This window comes from Leptosomus discolor, chromosome 3, assembly GCF_034619465.1.
Source record: "Leptosomus discolor isolate bLepDis1 chromosome 3, bLepDis1.hap2, whole genome shotgun sequence".
Classification (NCBI taxonomy): domain Eukaryota; kingdom Metazoa; phylum Chordata; class Aves; order Leptosomiformes; family Leptosomidae; genus Leptosomus; species Leptosomus discolor.
The window spans coordinates 53,305,537-53,329,917 of NC_141393.1; the positions used below are offsets into that span (position 1 = coordinate 53,305,537).

A 24,381-nucleotide genomic window follows, 5' to 3' on the forward strand; every position below is an offset into this window, starting at 1 on the left:
AGTTTTGCTTCATGCAAAAATCGGAGGGAAGAACATGAAATGTAACAGTGCAGGTAAGTTTCTGAACTCACTGGCCCTCAGCTATCTAATCTGTTATAAAGGTCAAAAGGATCACAGGATCCCTTCCAACCCCCTCTGAACAGTCATATCTTCATTTTACCTCAAGAAAGCTGAGAGCACAGGAGCCTCCAGAGACTGACAAAGCAAATAGAAGAGTGAGATATGCTTATTCTTCAGAAGCTTAAATTGTCTTAAATCCAATGCCAGACAGAAAAGTAAGGAAGTAAGAAGTAATTCTCTATTTTTCTGTGTCACCAAAAATCAAAAGGAAAAAACCACACAGAATTGCCAAACGTGTTAAAACCATAACTTAAAGCATTTTAATAAAAACAAAGCAAAATACATTTCATAATCCGTCCACTGGTACAATTTATAAAACCTTTTAAATAACAATTTTAATATTAGTCACAAAATACAGCAAGTTGTATAAAAATAGCTGTATGCACACTGCTAAAATGTAAAACCGCTCTGAATAGGCCATGCAAAGACATTCAGCTTTGACCTTTCAATTTCCAAGCACTTGTTGGATCTGCTCTTTATTCCTTCTCATTCTGCTTGGGAGGGTTTTGTGCTGGCACTTGGGGGCTGCCTCCTCCCCTTCTCCACCCTGCACACAATGCCCTGGCAAAGCGTTTCAGAAATGGCTGGCAAGTTTAAGGTGCATCATGTCGGGCATCTTAGTGGCCCAATTTTCACAGCTTACATTTCAGAAAGTGCTCAACACCCACGTCCTTCTCCATGGACACCTCACCTTGGTCACTCAAAAACTTCAGCTTTTCAGCCAGTACCCTTCCAAATTACTCCTGACCCTTGGTGCACCACAGTACTAAAACTGGAAGTATCTAGACACCCAGCCTGAGATCGCTGCAGGAGGCAGAATGCAACAGCTGCAGCACCATTTTTGTACAGATGTACCTCTGCATTTGGTAATCCTAAGGTATTCACACACCAAAATTCAATGAAGCCTGTCCATTCACATTAAGAACTCCAAGTAACACATACAAAAGGACTTGGAGAAATATGAGTTTATGGAAAGGAAGGTATAAATGAGGATAGCATTAATATGCAAAAAAACAGATACTAAATATGAACTGTTATATAAACAGTCTGTTACACTGTGGTTATCAGACTTAAGAATGTAACTGCCAGAGAAAAAACATATTGGACACAAAAAAACCCACAGAATCCAACAGTAAAAAAAAAAAAGATATGGAGTACGTTTTAGTGAAGGCCAAAAAGACGTCAGATAAAGAAATAACACACCCCCAGCTTTCATCCCATATGCTGACACACAAACTATCAACAGGATAAAAAAGCAACTGAGTCTTCTTCATCTCAACAAGCCTGAGCAATCCTTGCACCTTCACAGTATCATCGTCATACAATTTAAGCCAAATGAAGGTAATGGAGACAGAGATCCACCTGGTCATCATCTTAATTTCCTGAGTCTACAGAAAGGGAGAAGAGCAGTGTTGGCTGAAAACAGACTCTCCTGCTGACATTACCAGCAGTACCTTTCACAACGTGCCATCAGGGAGAGCAGCCATAGGCAGGGAGAGACCATGCTCTGCTGGGTAAAGCAAGAAAGTGTGTTTTTTTCTGATGTTTTCAAGTTCGCTTCTTAAAGCATGCTCTTCTAAGGAGAAAATAAGGAAAGCTTAGTGATTTATCATCTCAGATAACACAGCAGCAAACCTATCTTCTCCAGTTTAAAAAGATCAGTTAAATTATCTTAATGCACCAAACCTGACAGCAAAAAAACATTCCCATAAAAAAGCTGTCCCCTTAAAAGTTACAAGTCGCATCACATGAGCAAGCTTCTAATCAAAGCGTCAGAAGCAGCAAAACTCTTATCAGCGCTGAAAATCCAAATAAGAACACAGGCTGATCTTGCCAATCCATAGCAGGAAAGAAGTTTAAAATGCTTTATGGGGAACTGGCTGAAAGTCACTGGTTTTGGTGGCGTGTGTCATTGCTCTGCGCTTGGCGAGGCGAGACTTGGACGGAGGAGAAAGCTTCATGGAGCACACAGCATGGGCAACGTTCTCCTGCTCTGCGCTGAGTTCGTTCTCGTGCTGAGACAACTGGCGGTTAAGGGCTATAGCCTCAGCAGCAAAAAGTGTCAGGTCTTTTGTGCTACTGTTCCTTTCAAGGGAAAAGGTGAAAGCAGTTATATACAAAGAATCACTTTACCTGGTTACCCTCACAGCAGAGTATCTATTTCCAGGCAGTTTTATTTCTCCTATCAAAACATCGACACATCAGGCAAAATGGCCAGTTAATATTTGCATCTCTCCTCATTGTGAAGACCAGCAATACATAACAAAAATACTCTGGGATTTTGGAAACAGACACAGTTCTAGTCCTCATTCTGCTAAGGACTTCTGATGTAAACCCAGGAAGCCATCTGAGATGCCATGCTTAATTTCTACATTATAAAAGGATGGACGTCCAGGGCAACACTGTTCTTCCATCAGAGAATTGCAATCCCACCACAACTGCACACTGGCTTAAGGAAATGCATTTCCAATGGGAAAACCACCTGGAATCACCAGTGGCAGACATGGAAATAGAGAGAGATGTGTGACTCAGGCTCTCTGGCATACAGAATCCACCACAAAAATCACTTTAAATGAGGCTTGCCCTGCTTACAGTTAAAATTAATACTGTGATTACCACCAACTACAATGGAAGTCAAATCCATGTGTATATGATGATTATTCACCCACCAGAAAGTAGTCTCTTTGGATAACGCACACCTTTATGCCTTTTCTCTCCTCCTGGGCAGCAAACTGCCAAAACCATCATTATTTCCTAAGATTCGCACTGCACCACAGGAATCCTCTCCAATGCCCTTCCCAAAAACGAGCAAGATTAGATCATAGAGAAAAATCAGAGCTTTAATATTTTTGATGTTCTTAAAATTAGTGCTGCACGTTTATGAAGTTCCACTCTCAACCAGGGATCTTCCCCCCTGATTTGTCACCTCCTATCTCTCCTCATTCTTTTAGTAACGATTCTCTGCCAAGTTTACGGATATTTAAAAAATATATTACCTTTGAAGAACTTGAGGGGTAGGTAATCCCCTTTCAGGAGCCTGCTAGAAGAAGAGTTAAGAAAAGTTAGTTATGTACCAGCATCCGGGAACCAAGCTTTCCCAGGAGAGAGTGATAAAAAGCAGGCGACTCCCCCAAATCTTTACAACTAATGGATACTGCATATAAACCAATTCACTGTGAGTTTACAAATCACATTTTGTAATCCATCTCCCCTCACAAGAAGATACCACAGCTTGCAGGTGTAAGACTAATGCTTTGGAAGCTCTCCAGAGGGCCTATTCCTTCTTTCCTGAATTAGGAACCAAAGCAAAAAAGAACATCCTATCTACCAGCATTCTGTGTTACTGTATTAAAAAGTAACGTAATAATTTGGGTACTGCAGTACTTTGTATTCACAAGACACTTAAAATGCATAAAACAATAATTAAAAAACCCCAACACTTAAAGCTTCACAGATTCATGCAAATTTTTACCACACAGAGCTCCAGAAATAATAAAGACATTGTGTATGGTTTAATTAATCAAGATAAGAGCACTAAAACATGCAATGACTCTATTAAAAATTAAAGAGACAGGGAACAGCTTGTTTGTCACTTTGGAAGAATAACCCATTAAAAAAAATATGAAGGGGGATACATACTCCTTGAACCCATGAATGTTGCAAAACTTGAGCAGCACTAAGTCGTTCTTTGGCATCACAAACCAGCAACTTTGAGATGAGGTCTTTGGCCTCAGAAGATATATGCGACCAGTCCTTGTCAGGAAATTCATACTTGCCTTCCTGAATGCTCTCAAAAAGCTTGTTCTAGTAAAGGAAAACATCTTTAATTTAAATAGCTCAGGTGGGATTCTTCTCCCTCAATTTTATCCACCTAACATGGTGACTGACAGCTGAAACCATCCCGTTTCCTTATGGAGTCAATGGAGAGTGACAGGCAGCTCCACAGAGTGATTCAGCACATCCCAAGGTGGATATGATACATTGTCTGCTGAAAACACCTTCCCCCACCCACCCCATAACAGTGCAGCCAATGTACTCAGTTTTTAGAAAGAATAAATTCAGGCCCTCCAGGGAGACTCTCCTGGGGCTCAACTTTTATCTGAGGAATTGTGGTGACTACCATAAACCAGATCAAGAATTACAGAACACAGGAGGATTGCAGAGTGAGGGAGAGAACAAGGAGAAGCTTAGAGACCCCACATCAAGAGGAGAAAGAGGCAGTTGCCAAACCTTACTTTAGAAAGGGGTATCATCATTCAACTTATATATTACCACCCTCACTTCTCACTGACAGCTTATCCTCCCAGGTGACTGGTTGGGTTACAGACACAGCTCTTCACTGCTGGCATTTCAGCAAGTCTTACACCCTAAGTTCACAGGGCAAACCTACACTCTCTCCCACACATGCCCAGGACACGCACGTTCACCTGGCAAACTCTGCAGACTTCTCCTCTGTCCCAGCCACAGTCCGTGCCACAGTTGCCCACAAAAGGGGGGTAACCACTGAGCATGATGTACAGAATCACTCCCAGGCTCCAAAGATCACACCGCTTATCATAGAACGTGGCCTCCTCCATGAAGACTTCAACCACTTCGGGTGCCATGTATTCTGCAGACCCACACTAGGAAACAGAATTCAAGTTTTCAAAGGGATGGTCAAATGAAAAGAAGTCTCAGGTTTATCATTCTCTCTTTATAGTAGGCAGCTTGGTCTAAAGGCAGAATCAGGCACTAGGGACTACTGAGGTTTACTGCTGGCTTTCACTGCAGGTCTCATTTTGTTAAGCCAAATCACAACTGCTGCATCCCTCAAAGGTTAAATGGAATTGCCAAGAGCTTTGAAACATTTTGTGAGCCTTTTGCACCAGAAAAAATTAAAACATTTCAGATGTATGGACTACAGAGACCTAATAGAAGGCAAAAAGAGTTCTTACTGTTCTTTAGCAGAATCATAAGTTGGTTCATATGAATCCATCACCCTTTATACAGGGTCAAAAATATTAATTTACATATTTCAGGTTTTTAAAATCTTATCCATTAGTTATCAGGCTTTTCAGAAAGTAAAAAGATGTATCATGGGAGGTGATTCCCGTAACAGACTCCTGCAAAACTGCCAGATTTTTCTTTCACAGTAATGCCAAAAGCATAGCACTGCAGTTTTTCAAACTAAGGTGCATTATAAAGCCACACACTGATTACAGAGCTGGCATTCCCCTTAGCTCATGGGTCTTAGCTACAGAACCCAAACATAGGGAAATGAACACAAAACTAAGGTTCAAACTCAGTCCATAAGCATACAAATAAAGTCCACGAAAAGCTTCCCCATTTGATGGGCCGAGAGACAAACAGGATCAAGAATATTTTTTCTGGCCAACAGAAGAGTTACCACAGCGAGCTCCTGTGCTTTTGTGTATTTTTACTATGACTGGGAAACCAAGACAGTATTTATCACACATACATCTCCTTTAAATGAACTACCCACCACTAGGTGCAGTTGCAGTAAGCCCTTTAGAAGCTCTCCTCTGGAGGCAAGAAAAATTGTTTTATGGTAGAAGAGAAAAAGCAAGAAGCCACAGTAGGTCTCTTACCGGCGTTGTTAATTCAGGAGTTGTTATTGGAGTACATGCACTGCTCAACTTCACCCCACTACCAAGATCGAAGTCGCATATTTTTACTGGTGATACCTGAAAGCAATGACAAAACAGTAAGAGGTCCGGAAGACTGCAATTAACAATATATATATGAATACAGCACCACATAGAAAACCTCAGGACAGAACATAAGTTGTTCTAGCAGCAGGACTAGTGAAACCCTGTTTCTTACAGCTCTATTCCTCTCCTTTTATTTGTCTCCCCTGCCCCAGTTGCTCCCATGCTGCCAGCGTCTGACCCTATTACATTATTTTTATTTGGCTAGGCAAGTGCTAGTACACATTGGGGCAGTTTAGGAACTACACATAACATGACCAGCTGTTCTGTAGATGTTGCTTGTCCATCTGGGTACTGCCTCAGAACAGACCAGGTGCTAAGCTGTAACTGCTATGCCCTCTCTAAAAACAGTTGGCTTTTTATCTTAGCCAGATGCTCACATTTTTACAGCTCAGAGAAGAATTTAGCCTCTTTCAGGCTTCAGTTCTGTTAAATTTAGTTGAAGTTCACTAACAGGTTCAAAAGTTTTCAAGAAAAGAAGGGACAGAACATGAGGGCTGGTTTTGGAAACAAAGATAAAAAATACACTTCAGAAGGTTAAGAGACCAAAGTTGCACCTTTTCTGGAGATTCGCACAGGATGTTTTCAGGCTTCAGGTCCCTGTGAGCAATACCTAAACAAGAATACAAATGTACATTAAAGAAGATACCTGTTTTATTTCTCATTACTTCTCTTTATTAGAAGGCGGCCTGGGAAATATTCTAGGCCTGAGTTTGCTACACAGCCTCCCCTTAATGATACTGCAAGTAATTTAATTGCAAAGTGTATTTGTTAAAAGTCACTGTTGCATGCTGCTATACCTTTATCATCCTTAAACATACATGAGTCAGTCAAGCAAATAAGAACCTGCTAACACTGGAACTTTCTGGCTCAGCCCTAATTAATTATGTTAATTAAAAGCAGCTTATTAAGATGACTAACCTGCAGGAAAGTTTACTTGTGTTCACAGTTTAGTCAAAATATTTTTGTGGCTTCTACAGTAAGGTCCTTCTTTCCAAATGAATGAGCTGGTGGTTTGCTGAACTTCTGCCAGCACAGACAATACCTGAGCCGCTGTTTGCAAAAAACCCCTGAGTTCCCAAATGAAAGTATTATCCCTTTAACAGTGAGGTACATACTCACTGCTGAAGCAAAAGATTAAAGGGTTAAAAAATTAAAGGGTTTGGTTGAAGATGCAGTACAAAAGCTAAAGGAGAACAACCAAAGGGCTTCTTCATTCATTCAACTGCTATTAGAATAGGCAAATCCAACGGGGAAGCAAAGTTATGTATCCATGCAATTCACGCGCAAAGGCTGTTCTGCATTGCCAAGGCAGTTCTCCAAACACCTACACATGCAATTTCTGGAAGTTCTCCATTTAATATGATCAAACTTAATGGGAAGGCAGAAAATGAGAAAGAAAAAAATCAAATCAAATTAGCAACTTGGCTGTAACTTAACTGCATTCTAGCCTTGCTTTAAAAAATTACACTCCAGGCAGGGGAGGTTCAGGCTGGATATTAGGAAGAATTTCTTTACTGAAAGGGTTGTCAGGCATTAGAAGAGCCTGCCCAGGGAGGTGGTGGAGTGACCATCCCTGGAGGTGTTTAAGAGACAGGTAGTTGTTGTACTTAGGGACATGGTTTAGTGGTGTTGGTAGAGCTAGGACAAAGGTTGGATTTGATCTTGGAGGTCTCTTCCAACCAAAACTATTCTATGATTCTATAAGCACACTTGACACTACTTCACAGTATGAGAAATAAAATATCCCACCAAATTCTAGGTAAGGGAGCTTCTAATGTCTTTTCTTCAGCACCCTCCATAAGACATGATTTAAAATATAACATTAACAGCATAGCATAGCCCAAATCTAAAGGAATCAGAGCTTTTGTAATGATAAAGTTCACATTGTTTTATGCATGGAAGCTGGCATAATGAATCCATCAAGATGACCCATGCTGACATTTCAGTATGGCTGACAAGCCTCCCAACAGTTGACTTGGCTTGCAATGTGAAACCCAACAGCACTTTTTTGTATTACTGTTTGAATTCAAATGTCTGATTATAAAACATTGTATTTCGCAGTTGCACACAGTGCTGAGAAAAGAAAACAACTGCCTTTAAACCCTCCTCCAGTGCATTATTAGCAATAAAGTACACATATCCCAAGTGGGTGTAAGGAAATGTTATCATACAGCTGAGTTTCAAACTAGTCCTGGCAGAAGAATTAGTTGTCCTCATTCCAGGTTTTTTTAAAGCATCCAGCTATAGCACTTCACCATTAAACTGTGCAATAAAACTGCTTTAATTTCCTGCTTACTTTAATGTTCTGTATGCTACTTACTAATTATTTTAATGTTACATGGAAGAACCATAAAGAGAACCATAAAATGAAAGGGGATGTTGTTGTAGCCGATTCTGCAAGCCATGTCCCCACTGTACCAATTCACAGTAAACAACAGGAAAGAAAATGGATTGGTGCTCTAAAGCCATCTTAATGACTCACTCCCCTCTTGTTTGGGGAAAGGGGAATTAAAACTAGAAGCTGAGAGAGAACTACAGAAAGGTATTAGCTGAGTCGATGTTGAACTTCCTTGAACAGCATTCCTAGACTTTCAGCTGTTAAGCAAATATAGCCCTAACACATCAAATAAGTATGGTAATTATGGCAAAATAGAGAGAAAAATTTATAAAAATAAATAACCAATAAACATAGCCTCCAACTACATGCCATTCTATTCAGAGGTAGTCACTGTAACATTTAACTGAAGCTGCTTAATATATGCAAGACCAGATAATCATAACACAGGAAAGATTTAAGGTATCTATCACATTCAACACGAACATAGACTCTGGGCTGACCATAATGCACACAGATATTCTGAAATGAAACAAAAGTACTCCCAAGTAGAAAAAGCAGCAGGAAAACATTTTAACATAAAAGAACTCTCTACAAACAGAACTGCTTTTAAATCTAAGCAAATCCCACATGCAATGAGGGCACCTTCAAACAAGGACTATGGTTCACCTGTAGGTCTCTCAACCTAAGAGTGGGAGTCTAAATGTGGAGACCAAAAGCTACTACAAACAAAAAGGTCTTGGAATCAGCAGAAATTCTGGGTAAATACAAAAAGTATCTCTGTAGACCTGAAAGAGGAGGAAATTAAAAAGACTATCATCTCCCTTTTGAGGAACTTGTACATGGCGGCTTAGGTTACAAGCACAAGCAAACAGATTCAACACAAATATAAATTCTTCCTAGGTGCCGATTTAACTGTTATTCAAAAGGCTACACCATCTTAAAACAGCTGATCAAACTATCATATTATTAAGATAATATTATAGAGGAAAACAGCATAAGTCTTCTAGCACTGCTGTAAATAGAAATGCTTGCAAAGGCTGGCTACTTACAGATAAAAAGTGCTCCATAACCTAAGTGTGCAGTATCAACTAGTAAAGACTGAAAGAGCTTTCACTTACCTTTTGTATGAAGAAAATCCAGAGCAGAGGCAATATCTCTCACCACTTTGCTAGCTTCTCGTTCATTGAAGTGCTTCCGCTTTTGTATGTGGGCCAGGATTGAACCTGTCAGAGCAACAAGTGAAAGGGAAAACCTTAGTATGGATGCTGCCTGGCTGAGAAAAGGCTTTGTCAACACAAGAATAAAAACACAATAGCCACTACTAGTCTACCATAAAGGGAGAACTGATCTCAGTGCGAACAGGGCCAGAAGTAATTTAGAAAAATTATTTGCAAGTAACATTCAGTGCCAGTATGTTTACATGGCAGAAATTGAAGTGTCACAATCCCATGTTTTTACATGGGAAAAGCCTTGGAAAATAGTGATGAACTAGTACCAAGTATCATGAATTCATAACCTCCTTTCTCATATTTTATAACAGCCTTTCACAGCAGGCAACTTCCATGGACCAAACAGGAAGGACTAAGAAGAAAAAGAGCAGCTTCAATACTCAAGCATGCTAGAACATAATTTTCAAAGAATTGTGTCAATATCAATGAAAACGTACTCTACAGACTTTATATTCAGCCCACACAGAGGAATCCCATAAACAGAAAGAATAGCAGGGCACTCCTGCCACAGATGCCACACCTCTTCAGTATTCATCAGAGAGAAAGCGTCATATAGCACCTCACAAAATGCATTTCAGGGGAAAACAAAAATAAAAGAGGAAAGGACTCTTAAATCCTATAAGTTCAGTATACTAAGCTAGACTTTTAACGCTCTCAACTATAAAATGCTGTCAGGCAAGAATATTAAACAGCTTCTGCATATCATGGTGAACCGAACACAGCTAAAAATAGCAGCAGAGTTCCTTCAAGTTACCACAGCCACAGGAAGGCAAAGCTGGAAATGGAAAGTCCAAGTTCTGCCCAACATCGGTCTCTGAGACTGGAGTTACTAAAGAAAAGCTTGCATTGAAAATTAATGTTCTCATTAATCAGGGGGCTGGAGCACCTCCCCTATAAGGACAGGCTGAGGAAGTTGGGGTTGTTCAGCTTGGAGAAGGCTCCTGGGAGACCTTATATCAGCCTTCCAGTACTTCAAGGGGGCCTGCAGGAAAGACGGGGAGGGACTCTATCAGGGAATGTAGTGACAGGATGAGGGGTAGCAGTTTCAAATTGAAAGAAGGTAGATTTAGATTAGATATTAGGAAGAAATTCTTTACTGTAAGAGTGGTGAGGCACTGGAACAGGTGCCTAGAGAAGCTGTGGGTGCCCCCTCCCTGGAAGTGTTCAAGGCCAGGTTGCATGCAGCTTTGAGCAACCTGGTCTAGTGGAAGGTGTCTCTGCTCATGGCAGCGGGGTTGGAAATAGATGATCTTTAAGGTCCTTTCAACTCAAACCATTCTATGATTCTTGCCAGCCATGTTGCTCACATCAGAATCTGTAGTGCATCAGAGGCTGATCTGAGCCCTAACTCCCATTATTTCTTTCTTCAAACCCACACACCTAACACTTCAAATGCTGAAATTTTTCGAAGAGCCTCAGCCTTAGCTGACCACTGTAAAAAGAGCGGGAAGAAGGTGTAGCGTTATTATCCTCTGACAACTACAGTCTCACAGTCAAAGAAGCATGGTAACTAATGGAAGAATGTGGAGATGGGAAAATAGACCAGTGCAGATTCATCCCAATCAAGCCCTATTACAGCTAATTTGCCATAGAAGCCTGTGCATTAAGAGGAATAGCGTTAGAGGAAACCACAATGAAATGATGCAGTAATTTTAAGAGAAGCTAAACAAAAGCTTTTACTCAAGAAAAAACCCCACGTCCTTCCCTTTTTAAAAAGTTCTGCATCTATACTAAAAGAATTAGCATTTCTTGCACATGTGGATTGCTACTGAAAACCTTCTTGACCAGTGCCAATAGATGACGGTCTATAGACAGACGTATTCTCCTTCAGAAACTCAGTTTTTCTTTAAAGGATAGGCTACACTTTCAACTCATGGTTTTGCACAGCCATGCAATTAATGGATACTGTAATTATGCTCAATGCAGACAAATGTGAGAAAGTCCACAATGAACTTGATGTAGCCTTCTCATTCCCCAAGTGAGTGTTAAATGCTGGAGACCAGTGATGACACATGCTCACTTGACAAGACCTCAAACTGCCATGAAGAGACTGCTTCATAGTTACAGCAATCCGAGGCAGAAGCAAGATGTTTTTCACAACAGTGGTCCACAAATTTCAGAAAGTGGTCAATGCTACATCAAGGGAAAATGCTACCAGAGTACATAGATGCTGCACTAAGGTCATGCATAATACCTAACATACTGTGTGTCTCCCCTTGCCTGAAAGTAGTGTGATTGACTAACTATATTCCAAAGTTTCCACTGTAATAGAGCTGACTTTTCCATCACTTAACTACAGAAATGGACAGCAAATGTATGACCAGACCCATCAACATTCAAGAATAACCTTACTTCAAGCTTTGTATACCATTTCCTCTACTACTACTTTGTCTTAAAATTCTCAAGCATTTAAAATAAACTCTTAATTTTCTGTTTTAAAACATTGACACAAACAGGACCAAGACAATTCAACAAAGGCACAATTACTACACAGTACCTCCTTGCAGTTTCTCAAAGACAAGGTAGTATCTTGTGTCATCTTCAAAAAATTCTATTAACTCCAAAATGTTCCTTTAAAAAATAAAAAAATTTTTAAAAGGGGAAATAGGAGAAACAGGCACAGAGCATAAACAGAGCAATGAAGAGTTGCAGCATAGATAATTAGGAAGTGCCAGAAGTAACCAAATATAAAAATTCTAATTAAATAAGTTGCTTTGGTTGCCTACAGCATTAAACCACATTTCCAACTCGCACTTAAATTTAAGCAGGGGAAACAGGCCAAACACCAAAATTAGACATGACTATGAAAGAGTTCTGCTACTGCTCAATTGGCAGGCAGATAACTGGTAATAGGTTGTATTTAATAATTTATAACATTGCATTTGTGCTGAAGGCAAGAACATAAAAATAATTAAGTTGGCATTCTTTCTCTCTGGAAATCACAAGGCAGAACACAGAGGACTCAACGGAGACAGGCATCTGTCAACATGACATTAAATTCAGCACCTTAGTTACCATTTCTAGACTAACTCACTCCTGTTTAGCTAGTGTACAGTCTTTGGAGCACAACATGAACACATTGTGTTGCCTTGAGAATGTCAAATGTGTAAGTCAGATTTTTCTATACTTATAGTACACACAAAATCCAAATTCTGCATGTGGCCATGAGAGTCTGAGTTTTTCAACAGTTATGTATTGGATGATCACATGCTCTTAACCATACACAGACCAAAGATAAAATCTGTCCTCTATTGTACAACCTAAGCCCATGAGCTTGGTAAAGAAGTTAATTTTTAAATTATCTTTAAGTGTTGTACTAAAGATCTGTAAAAAAAGGCTGGATATAAGCTGCACAACTGTTGTATAGATAACAGCTGTTGTATACATTCTAGATTAACAAAGACAACTAAAGGAGTAGTTTCAGACTTGGCTTAAACGCATCACAGAGCATGCTGCCAGTAGCCTTTCCCTCCTTTTCAAACACAAGTAGCAGCTTTACAGTTGCTTCATCCTTTGGCTACATGAAGTCAGCACACATCCAAACAAAAACTAAATTAGCTTTTGGCTGATTGAAGAGTTCCAGTGCAAAAGCTGGAAGGCTGACAGAGAGGACAAACCACACATTAAGGAAAGGAATGGCAAGACTGTTCCTTTCAACAGCAGAGGGTATCAGGTCAGCTTTTGCTGATGGCGAAATCACAGGAGAGTGTGTCAAAACGTTAATTCCTTGTTCAGACAAAAGACACGCATCACTGAAGCACATTTTGGCTACACTGACCAGGTTACTAACTGAGTTATGTGACTTAATTTGTAAATATTTCCTTAAATTTCACAGGTAAGAGAAGGGCGTTCTTATTTTGAATAATAAATTTCAACTGGTTTTAAGGAAACTACTGTAAAGCTCTTAACCTAGTCACACATAAGAAGCTTTAAAATCTGAAAAAATATTCAAGACACTTTTAATAAACAAAACCACACAAGACTCTATACTTACTTGTTACCCTGACACTGGTACAGAGTTTCTATTTCACGGAAAACCCGACTCCGACTATGCCCAGCATTTTTTTCAATGATCTGTGGAAACAGAGCTCATATATGAAAAATTACTCCAGGAACTGTGCATGTGGTTCTGAATTTAGGTAACTGATCTGAAGCTTGAATCTCAGGCATGCCCACCAGAGAGAAACACTCCACCTTTGTTTGTTTAATTTCTCATCTGTCATTTATTTACAGTGTCATCAGAGCTCTGGAAGGCATTCAAAGGACAAGAGAAACGAGGACAAGAAGAGAAGAAAAGAACTAAATCCACATGTTATACAGTCACTGACCAGTTACCACAAGCTTTTTCTTGCATCATTTTAACTCTGCAATGTGCAGAAAAGGATATCCTTTTGAGTTCTAGCAAAAATAGATTTGAGTCACATCAGACACTGAACAGTCAAAAAGAAGAGATTTGTCATTATAGGTATTTAAGTTAAAAGCACTAAATTCACCACAAAATGAGAGTTTGATTCATAGTGCAAACTTCTTGGAGACCAAATAATAGGACCTAATGTACTAAAGAAAACATACATTCAATCTCAGAGTCCTTCTGTACTGCCACCAGAAGTCACCTTCCTTCACACGCTCCTCAGGCTGAAAAAGGACAAGCACAAGGGCTTTCCACAGAGGCTGAGACTGAATGATTGCTATGTGAATTGAAAGCTCATGACATTACCGCAAATACTGCCACCATCTGTATCTAGCATCAGTTTCTCATTTTTACAGACAGAGTTCTCTGGTACAGAGTGGGCAACCATGGGACTTGGTATCTGATCACATTCAATTCGTAATGTAGCTGTTTATTCCAGACTTCAAACCTCAACAATTCTACAAAGTACACACAAAATTATAGCATCTATAGGACTAGATTTTTAAAGAGGATTAAAATTTTGTGCCTATGTTTTTTTGCAAAAAAAACAAGCATAAAGCTTTCCTATTACTGTAATTTGTGTTTGTAATTAAGTGGGGGACTCAGGATAAACACAAATCTGCAAATGAGCCCTAATGCTTAATACAATGGTATTACAGAAGATTCACCTGTATCAAAAATTAGAGAGCTTTACATGAACTGATGGCAGTAACTGATACTCTCTGAACTCAGAGCAGCGTTGCGTTCTCAAAAGCTTGCATTATTTGGTAGGCCATGATAGATGATGACTCGGCCTCTTCTTTCATAAGACGACATAAAAACTGGTAGGACTACAATCAAATCGGGACATGAGATGAAAGCTTGCCCTGAGATGTACCCATCACACAGTCATTTAGCGTTTGTGAATTCTATCTGCAGCTGATATACCAGTTCACTCTTAAGATGACAGATATCTCAACGGTTACAAAGCAGGCCCGTTTCAAGCACCAAAAATTTTCTAAAAGGTTTTGCCATTACCCACTCTACTACAGGTTTTCATTGAGAGACTAGGAGGGAGAATACATGTTACAGACAGGGGTGATGCTGCTTTTATTCTATACTTACTTTTACCGCATATTCTTTCCCAGTTTGGAGGCTGACAGCACCCTGAACTTTGGCATATGCTCCCTCACCAAGAAGCTCAGCAGTCAGCTTGTACAAGTCTGCCGAAGAAATCCAGCAGAAAGGACACGTTAGCCAAAGTAACTCAGTAAATAACATCAAGACAAGCTATTTATCTGGTAAACATTCCTCATACGACAGCAACTGAAAAAATCCCCTTGGTAATGAAGGCAGAAATAAAGATTTATGCAGTATTAAAGTAGATTTGCCAGCCTTAATTATGTCTCATTTTTCACTTCCTCCCTTAAAGTTCTAGGAAAATTTACAGTAGACTTCATTCCAGCATCAAAATTACAAGTCTGTTCATCATTTTATCTCAGCAGTTGTTAGGACCTCATCCACCTTCCCGGTCTTCATGTAAAACCCAGAACCAATTTTTTGTGGAAAGTATTTCACTTCTGGACCAGAAAATGCCTACCATACAAAATCTACTTGCTGAGATAGCATTTTAAGTATAATTAAAATTTGAAAGTTTAAGCCTAGATGACGCCAAGGTTTAAGCCTAGATGACTGCTACCATCTTGATTCGCAATGTACCTTACAATGCTACTTGCCCACTAAGAAGTTTTATACTGGTCAGCTTTGTCACACTGAACTGTATTTTACCTACAATGCTTCACAGTATTTGTGCTCACATCTATTCAATCAAAACATTTTGACATCAGCACTGTTCCTACTAAAAAAAAAACAAAACAAAACCCAAACCAGGTTATGAATAGGACTCAGATTTCACCACTAAGAAAAAAAAAAAAAAAAAAAAGACTGAAGACTGAAACACAGGGGATAAAGACAAACAGAAATGTTAACTTACAATGTTTGCAATGCCTAGCTAAGAAAACTGAGAAGAGCAGAGGGAAAAGAAATTATTACAATTAAAAGCTTTGAAGTTGCCACCAACCTTCAAACTTCCCAGGGACATGATCTGTGGCTCTGGTTCTTTTTTTCTTTTTCCTTTTCCCACTGTCTGCTATGGGGAGAGGCTGACTGCTGACCATCTCTGTGTGGCAGAACATAAAGGTGCCTTTAACACACAGTCAATTACTTTAGGAAAAAAATTAAGATGGTTTTGTGTGTTTATGTTCTTAAGCTAACCAAAAGATCCTCTGCTTGTCTTCATCACAGGTTGACACCTCTCCCCCAAATATAAGAGGAAACCTTAAAAGACAATTTGAGTGCTAATAAACAGCTCTGGGGAGGTTTGATAAACAAATATAAACCCAGAAGAAAATAACTATGCATCTATACCAAATCCTCTTCTCACAACACAGTTAGGGAAATCATGGGAATAACCTTGTCAACAACCATCATGAGCTACCCACAACATAACGCATGCCCTGATGCAAGACAGAATTTATAGCCCTCACAAGGGCACTATTCTTTGAGCTATTCTACTGCTTTACAAGTAGATTTTTTCAAGTCAGCTTAAGAAAATGAGCTTCCAAAACAGGAGAAAGGTGTGGGGAAGTTTCAAACAACCTGGTGAAACAAAGCAATGCCAGGAGTTAACAGGTCACGGAGCAAATCTAGGTCAGTTTATGCTGCCAAAAGGCCAGAAAAAAAGCATTTCTCACAGAACCATGAATTTGCCTTTCTAAGACACAGATCAGTGAATAACTTATGCTCGAAAACAAGCAGCGTTTATGGCATTTAGGTTTTTTTTTTCCTGCATTACTAGCTGCAGATATTACAAGAGCTTAGTCAGAGGTAACAATTCACTGATGCAAAATAATATGGCAGAAAAAAAAAACAAAAACCCACACCCACACAGTCTTATGGAAGGCCTAAATAAAAATGTTGCCATAAGCTTTCTCTGTGAAAGGCTGCTTCATACAGCTAACCTACCTCCAAAAAGGTCAAATGATTTCACACTATGCTCACATGAGCACTTCTCCACAACACCAGTCACATCCTGCCAAGTTGGCCCTAACAGTTAAAAGTCATGGCTCAAAGTCTTTAAGGCAATAGAAAAGCACTGCTAAGATGTTTTGCAGCCAGAAGGATTTCTGAGTAAATTCACAATTAAAGGTCTTGTACTACAGAAAAAGTTAAATCCCTAGAGATAGCATAGTTATGAGAACACTGGTAATGATAAAAGAGCAAGGCCTAAAAACAACGACAAAAAATTTTCTGGCAATTCTCCTTTAACAGAGAGCCTTTGTGAATAGCAGTTTTTCTGCCTTTCACTGTTTCTAAAGTACTCTTAAAACACGGGAGAAGCTCTGAGGCAGAAAACATTACACAGCAATCTCCCATTACACAAAATACCTTTGATTCATTGTATTTTTCTTGTTAATACCTGTCAGTAATAGCTATTAGGAGTGTCATTTAGAACTCACAAGTTGTCTGAAAATTTAAGGCAAGTGCTATTTTGAAAGCCCTTTAACAACTTACTGAAACACTTAAAAATGTATCACCCGAAGCCTAAAGCCAATAGTAAATCCTCACTTTCAAGTCTACAGCAGAATGTGCTAAGAAATCTTCACGATGGATGATATATGAGAGTTCTTAAATACAGTAAGAAATATAAAAGCATACATTTTACCAACTTCTGAAGCAACAGCTTCTTTTTAACTCAAACTGACACACACCCAGTTTTGAACTTTATCATAAAGAGAAGCCTTTGACAGCAAGTTCCAGCTCTCCCCAATTTCAATTCAGCCTGCATTAGAAGTTGTTCAGAATGGGGATCAAAATGACATATGAAACTGCTCAGAGATAGAGATCATCAGCTTGAAGGAGGTGCTTGATTTCCAGGTGTCAAACAAGTCATTTTAACGATCTGATCTTCTGCAAGTCAACAAGTCATACCTAGACAGATTCTATTCCATTTCAAGTAGTACACTCTTTCAGAGCTCCTAACAGACTAAAAATTAGCAAAAAGATAAGAGATAAGTCGTGCATCTTAGCACAGCTGACATTTCTTCACAACCATCTCCTGCACTCTACCAGTTGGCTATGATATTTACAGTCTGGTGTTTAATAACTCACTACATTATTTCAATTCCCTTTAGTCTGACTCAATTCCTAAATTACAGAGGACTGCTTCCTTGAAACCAGGAAGTTCACTAGTCATGTATACAGAAACCAAATTACTGAAAAGCTGATGTTTTCAACCTACAGTCTTGACCAAATTTGCTATCAGACAGGCATGAAATGTTTGCTGTATTAGACTGTTATTAATCTTCTGGTCTGCTATTTCACATCATTGTGTAGTTCACTTTTGTCAACACAGCTTTTCCTTTAAAGGTATCACAGCTTCATTCTCATTATTCACTTTGTTATAATGAACCAATACTCAAGTAATAGCTGGTATGACAAGAAAATCTCTTTAGCCCAGCCAAATGCTTTAGAGGTTTTTCAAGCTTTCAAAGAAATGCTTGTGTTTCTGTGATCATATACCACAGAGTTTCTGATGACACTGAAAGACAGCGTGCCTCAACCATCCAAGCAATGTTGAGGTGTTTTGTATACTGCAGGACTACGTCTGGTGACAAGGACACTGCGGGCTCTGAGGAAGCTCACCCTGACAGTCAGAAAGCTCAGAGACTGGATGAGCTGCTTTGGAGGCAAATGGCCCACAGACACATCAGGTCCAAGATGAATGTCTAACTGTTGTCATTTTAAGGTCATTTTACAACGTGTCTCAAAGCACTGAACCCCCGCTTCCACCAAACCACCTTGTCCACCCACTTTAATATCTATTACGGCTGAGTGCAGGGAGGTTGAAGAACGCTACTTGGTGTTCAAAGCAGATGAGACAAACCTTTGATAAAGATCACATCTTACATCCGTCTTGACACAACGGTCAGATTGTTCTCTAAGAACTACTGTCTGACTAGCAGTCTGACAAAAGCTGAAGAAATAGGAAACAGTTCAAATTCTGATCTGTCCTTCTCCTCCAGTCAGGTTCAGATTATTGCTCACAGGATAACATAACCCAGCAAAATCTAAGCAAAAATAGAGCAAGCTTCTGTCTTAGCTGCTGTTTTGTTCAAGTCCTGTATTTTACCATCATCATAACTCAGTGCTGAGGCAATATTTAACATACACATTATTCAGAGCCTGTGTGGGAAGGTATAGTTACAGCCTTTCCCTTTTGCTATTGTGCCCTCTACAACTATCTTCAAAAGGACAAACAAAAGCACTATTGTAAAGACAACTTGCAAACAATGCCAATGAACAATTATCACAAGTTTCACTTCATTTAGATCTTAAATCACTTTTCATGTTGCTTCCTAACAATCCATATACAAATATGCCAAAATCCACTACCCAGACATAACTCCCCTCTCACTCTAATCTACTTCCCAAAGGAAGGCAGGGTATATTTAGAAAACAAGCACACACGTACAGGAAGCGCTTGGAGAACACAGTACAGAAAAATACCTTGTTTATGCGTTTCAATTCAATGGAAGAAAGCAGTTTAAGGAGAGAGTCCAGGTACTACCACCTGCTTGAAAACTGGGTTGTGCTTGAGCCAGGTTGTTCTGCAGCTGAAAAGGAACACAACCACATTTATATTCAGAAGTCACATAAATGTTCTTACATACATTCAAGTAGTGCTGAGTCTCAAGAGATTGCAAGAACCTGTTGTGCTGGGCTTCATGTGAGTACAGAGCGAGAGCACACTGCTTTATAACTCTTAAGCAAAGAATGCAACACACAGTGTTATTTCCAGTGCTCGAGTCATTTCAACTGGAGATCCAATCATTACAGTCTTGCAAAAAACAATGGAGTGATTTATGGCGTTCATTAGTTCTTGTTGTGATACCATTGTAGAACCATAGTGAGTTTAGATATAAAATACAAAATTACTTCTAATGAACAAGAATTATCATACTCCTAACCTAGATCAACACTCTGCCAAGATAGAGCACCACAACTACAGCCATAACAGCACCAAGTTTAAAGCGTATCTTGAAACTGGTCTCTTGAAGGCAGCCAAACAGGCTCCAATAGACCAGGTGCATGAGAAAGCATTTTCCACAGCTGAAAATCTTCTCCTAAGAACAGGTACCACTAGTACTGAATTCACCCCTAGCCAGTGGCAAACAAGGCAGGTAACACCATCTAAAGAAAAGAAGAATCAGGAGCCTCAAAATAAAGCCTTCTGTGGATTCACACAGAATACCCATAAACCAGAATTCAATAGATGAAACAAACTCAAAGTTGACATGCTAGCACAGGATGTTTTCAGACCACTGATGTGGCATCTAAACAGCTGCAATTACAAAAATATTACTGCTCCACAGATACTGTAAAAACAAAGGCTTTTTATTCAGAGCAAATAAGATCTCTGATGAGGCTTCTCTAATAGAGATTTAAAAATACTACTTTGACTAACTGAACAACAACAGGCAGACCAGTCTGCACCTTCTGAACAGCATCCAACTTCTCTGTGGATTTATGCTGATTTTCAAAGCTATTGTTTACCTGTTCAAACGGCTACTAACAGATTCAATAAAATAGTTAGGCATGAGTAAGTCCCTCAATTCCACAAGCATGACATACCTGTGACTCTCAGACTTCAAATGCAAAAGTTTGTGCTCAAAAATAATAATAAAAAAAATATAGCTAAGCCACTTTAAAGTTTCAGAGATCCAGAGTTTTGGAGAAAGAAACAAAATGGAAACAGACTTCAGTCTCATTTTCCTCTCAACACAGTTGTTCACATCATTCTTGGACCCTCCCTTCTCCAGCAACACTTTGATTCCTGTAGTTGTGGCTCATAATGAAACAGGACTCACTCAGTAGGTGCTGATTCTGCAAAAACATGCCAATTGCACAAGGCTCAGAATAATCAAAGCTACCTTTATAAAGCAACTACATAGTGCTTAATTGTGCTTGTAATGCTATAGATCAGAGAAACACAATTTGAAGAGAAAGGCTGCCCAATTCTTCAGGGTAGCCCTATGTCAAATCCAGAGGCAGCTTATTTCAATACTCGATCTGTATTAAACTAAGCAAGAATATTAATTTCAAATTGTAAGAGGTGAGTATTCTTACCGGTCATTCATCTTTACAGCAGTTTGCCATAATTCATTCTTAGCTGTCAGTTACCTTTTCATCCCACCTACAAGAAAACTTTTAGTATTGTTTAATTCATTAATCTGAATCAGCCATGAAGGAAGCGGAACTTAAAAACATTCAACATCTTCCCAGTAAAATACAGGAGCATTAACATTTTAGAATGTACACCTGAAAGTCCACTGGAAGCCCAAGCAGTCTGATTTCATGAAAGAGCAAATCTAAGAAAAATTCTAAATTCTGCCTTATCAGAGGCATTACTGTAACACATACACAGTATAACAGCTGACACAATCCTTCTAAAATCCTTCCCTCTGTAGAAAAGGTTACAGAAACCTTTTTCTTTACCTCTATACTGCTCTTTGTGATTCCCTTCAGTCACACTTTTAGAAGACCAGAGTCACCTTATTGCCTGCGTACGCAAGTTTCATACTCTCAGCTAGCCACAACCCTTGCAAACTAAGCATGGAGTTTCCGAGGTTTTGAGTCAAACCCTCCAGCAATGGGTGGATCTCACTTTGCAGGATAGCACATAAAGTTATTTCAAACAGATTCCTCCCACCTCAATTTATTACTTCACCATGATTACTACTGGGGAAGCAGGGACAACCTTAATGAGGAGAGCAGCACACAGCACTCTTTCCCTCTCCTGTTGGGAGAAAATAGCGTACTTTAGCACACATGCTGTAGACATGAGAGCTTCTGCTGAGGTCCACCTATGGTTACATAGACACACATGCATTTCTTTAAAAGCATTAGTTAGCATTCAGAATGACAGCAAAAGAACTGTTATCATCCCCACTGGAAAGACAAAGGCAAAAAAAAAAAAAAAAAGACAAGCATGCTGACCCTGCTATGAGTTAACAAGTAAGGATAACAAATGAGACTGAAGGTGGCTTAAAAACACACAGTAATCTTTTTAATTTCTCGTTCCAGGCCAACATGCCTCCAAGGCAGCTGCATGGATGACAGGACATAATAGGGTTTATTTCACAGGGCTGACAAATAAATGCAAATAGTAAACCTTGTCGGGAACAACAGACTGTACACGCTGGTTATTGCACTAAAGACCATCTGCCCTCCTTCCACATACAGCACTACAGCCAAATGAGATATTTAATGTTACTGACCACTGACAGACAATTCATATTTAAGAGCTTCCATCACAGTGCAGTAAGAATTTAGCTGCAAAATTATTTTAAACTCCAGGTCACACATATTCTAAATAAGAAAAGTCCTTGCAATAATACTTTGACTCAACTACTCAAAACTTCTCTAACCCCTAGAGCACTTGTAAATTAAGGAAATAGATAAAGCAAGCAAGTTGCTGAACAGTAAGCTGTCTACACTCTTCTGAATCTGATGGGATCAACAACTCTCAGAAGACTGTCTCTGCATCGCCAATTAGGTTTTCTAACCCCACTCAGTTCCCCTCCTAGTTTCCAAGTCTAAAACAAAGAGAAAAAATTCTTTAAGGATAACTTTTCATTTCATAAAGATAGAAGATAAGCATTTCCTGCTTTTACTCCACACCCCACAAAAGATCAGATAATGATGTTTGTCACTGGAAAAAAAGCTAACACAACATACTCCCATATTAGCAAACAGCCTTGTTCGGAGACATTAACCTAACTAAATGTGTTTGTAAAGTTTGAAGTAAGACTGATTTTTCTTCCTTTTCCCCTCTTCTGTACTTTCAACTCTAATAGTCATTAAACTCCACTACTTTTTCACACTTGATGTCACAAAATTTCTACCAGTGTTTTAACATTTGTTACCCAGGAAGGTACTGGAAGGTGAGAGGAAATTCCTCATAACAGTAAATACCTTTTTTGAAAGCATTAGGCAGTAGTGATGCAGCATTCATACCATGAAATAATGCCATGTTGGACAATGCTCAATGTCAAGAAACCTTCAGGTGTTCAAGGCACCCAAATCCACTTTACCTGGAAGACTGCCAATACCAAAACCAATTACCTTTAGAACTGCAGTGGAAGAGATTCAGCTCCACCAGTGCGTTTTGCCTTGCTTCCATCCAGCACCTGGAAGGCATGAAGAGGAGCTCTGTTTTGAAAAAAATGCCAGATTATAGTTCTGCAAAGTTATCAGACTATATGCCAATCTTTCTAAGCTAATTGTGGGGCATAAATTTCTATGATAAAGAGGCTCTTATAAGCTCATAAAAGGCAAAAAAAATAACATGAAGAATGGTTTATTTCTAAACAAATCTGACACGTCACAAACAAGTGCCAATGGTGTCAGGGGAATGGGCTATTTTTTGGCTATCACACATACTGCTGAAGCCAGCAGCTGAGCTGTCACCAGGGCTGTATTGCTGCCTTGCATTCGTTTCTCCTTCTCTCTGAACTTCCCCTCAGAGGGCCACCCCAGCCAGGCTAAAGGATACTGCAGAGGTAAAGTATCTAGACAGACTTTCAGTGTTCTCAGGGGTTCAAAAGTCTCATCATTTTATGACAGATAAAAAATACAAGAACTAAGACATTGCTTGTGGTCAAATCTAGGAACAGGTTCACTTGCTTTTGCCCGCTCTTCTCCCACTCCAGCAATATTCGTAACAGAAAGCAGACATCTAGGAGTTTATAGACTTACCACTCTTTATTACAAAACACACTACATATAAAATACAGCAGCTTAAGCCTTCGGGGAATAACCAGCTCCAAGCAATAGGGAACTCCCACATCCTTCGAAGAGGACCCCGAGACCCGAAGCCGCCGGCCTGGAAGCATGTTACCGCCTTCCAGCCGTACTTAGCCACCGGCATCTTCCCCAGAAACCAGGGCTGCCACCGCCAGCGGCCTTCAAGTGCTTATTCCTCCACACGCCCCGTCCCTCGGAGGAGCCCGGGCAAGCCCCCGGGAGAAGACCCGCGCTCCTGCAGGCACGGAGCGCTCCCTCTCAGGGCTCGCCGCCCACACCTCCCTTCTGCGGACCGAGGCGGGGCGGGCGCCGAGCAGCGTCTCCCCTTCCCCTTCGCCGCAGCCCCGTGTCCCCCGGCCCCTACCTCCATGGCAGCCGCAGCGTCCCTCGGCGAGGGCGGCGCTGCACCACCGGACCGCCCGCCCCCCACTGTCTGTGGGGCGATGACGAAGCGCGCATGCGCGCGGCGCCGCCCCGTGTCACTACGCCCGGCAGAGGGGACGCGGTTTTTTTGCGCATGCGCAGAAGGTGAAGCCCCCCCCCCCCCCCGTGGGGGAGCGCAGCCCACTGGGCGCGCAGGCGCAGTGCGGGCAGGCGCCAGCCGAGAGTGGAGGAGGCGGGGAGCCGCGCGCAGGCGCAGTGCTGTCGTGGGGACTGTAGCAGTTCTCTCCGGTGAGGTGCTGAGGAAGGGGACACCATGGGGGGTATCTGGGCTGGGGCACGGCT

The 24,381-nt window shown here is 40.3% G+C and overlaps 1 protein-coding gene across 2 annotated transcripts; it reads right to left on the reverse strand.

The window, feature by feature from the left end:
* Positions 1 to 357: 357 nt before the first annotated feature.
* On the reverse strand, positions 358 to 24,056 carry MKNK1 (MAPK interacting serine/threonine kinase 1). 2 transcript variants are annotated; one of them, XM_086463130.1, is made up of 14 exons: positions 24,020 to 24,056; positions 22,975 to 23,061; positions 19,357 to 19,463; positions 15,869 to 15,967; positions 14,914 to 15,011; positions 13,393 to 13,472; positions 11,896 to 11,969; positions 9,288 to 9,392; positions 6,386 to 6,441; positions 5,709 to 5,804; positions 4,548 to 4,742; positions 3,760 to 3,924; positions 3,117 to 3,160; positions 358 to 2,205 (listed from the first exon to the last, which is right to left on the reverse strand). In XM_086463130.1, the coding sequence occupies exons 4-14, from the start codon at positions 15,963 to 15,965 to the stop codon at positions 1,977 to 1,979; spliced, it is 1,239 nt and encodes a 412-aa protein (XP_086319256.1). In that variant the 5' UTR covers positions 15,966 to 15,967; positions 19,357 to 19,463; positions 22,975 to 23,061; positions 24,020 to 24,056; the 3' UTR covers positions 358 to 1,976. The 2 variants fall into 2 exon arrangements, with proteins under 2 accessions (XP_086319256.1, XP_009957817.2); XM_009959515.2 differs by lacking the exons at positions 19,357 to 19,463; positions 22,975 to 23,061; positions 24,020 to 24,056 and having other exon boundaries at positions 15,869 to 15,983.
* Positions 24,057 to 24,381: the final 325 nt, after the last annotated feature.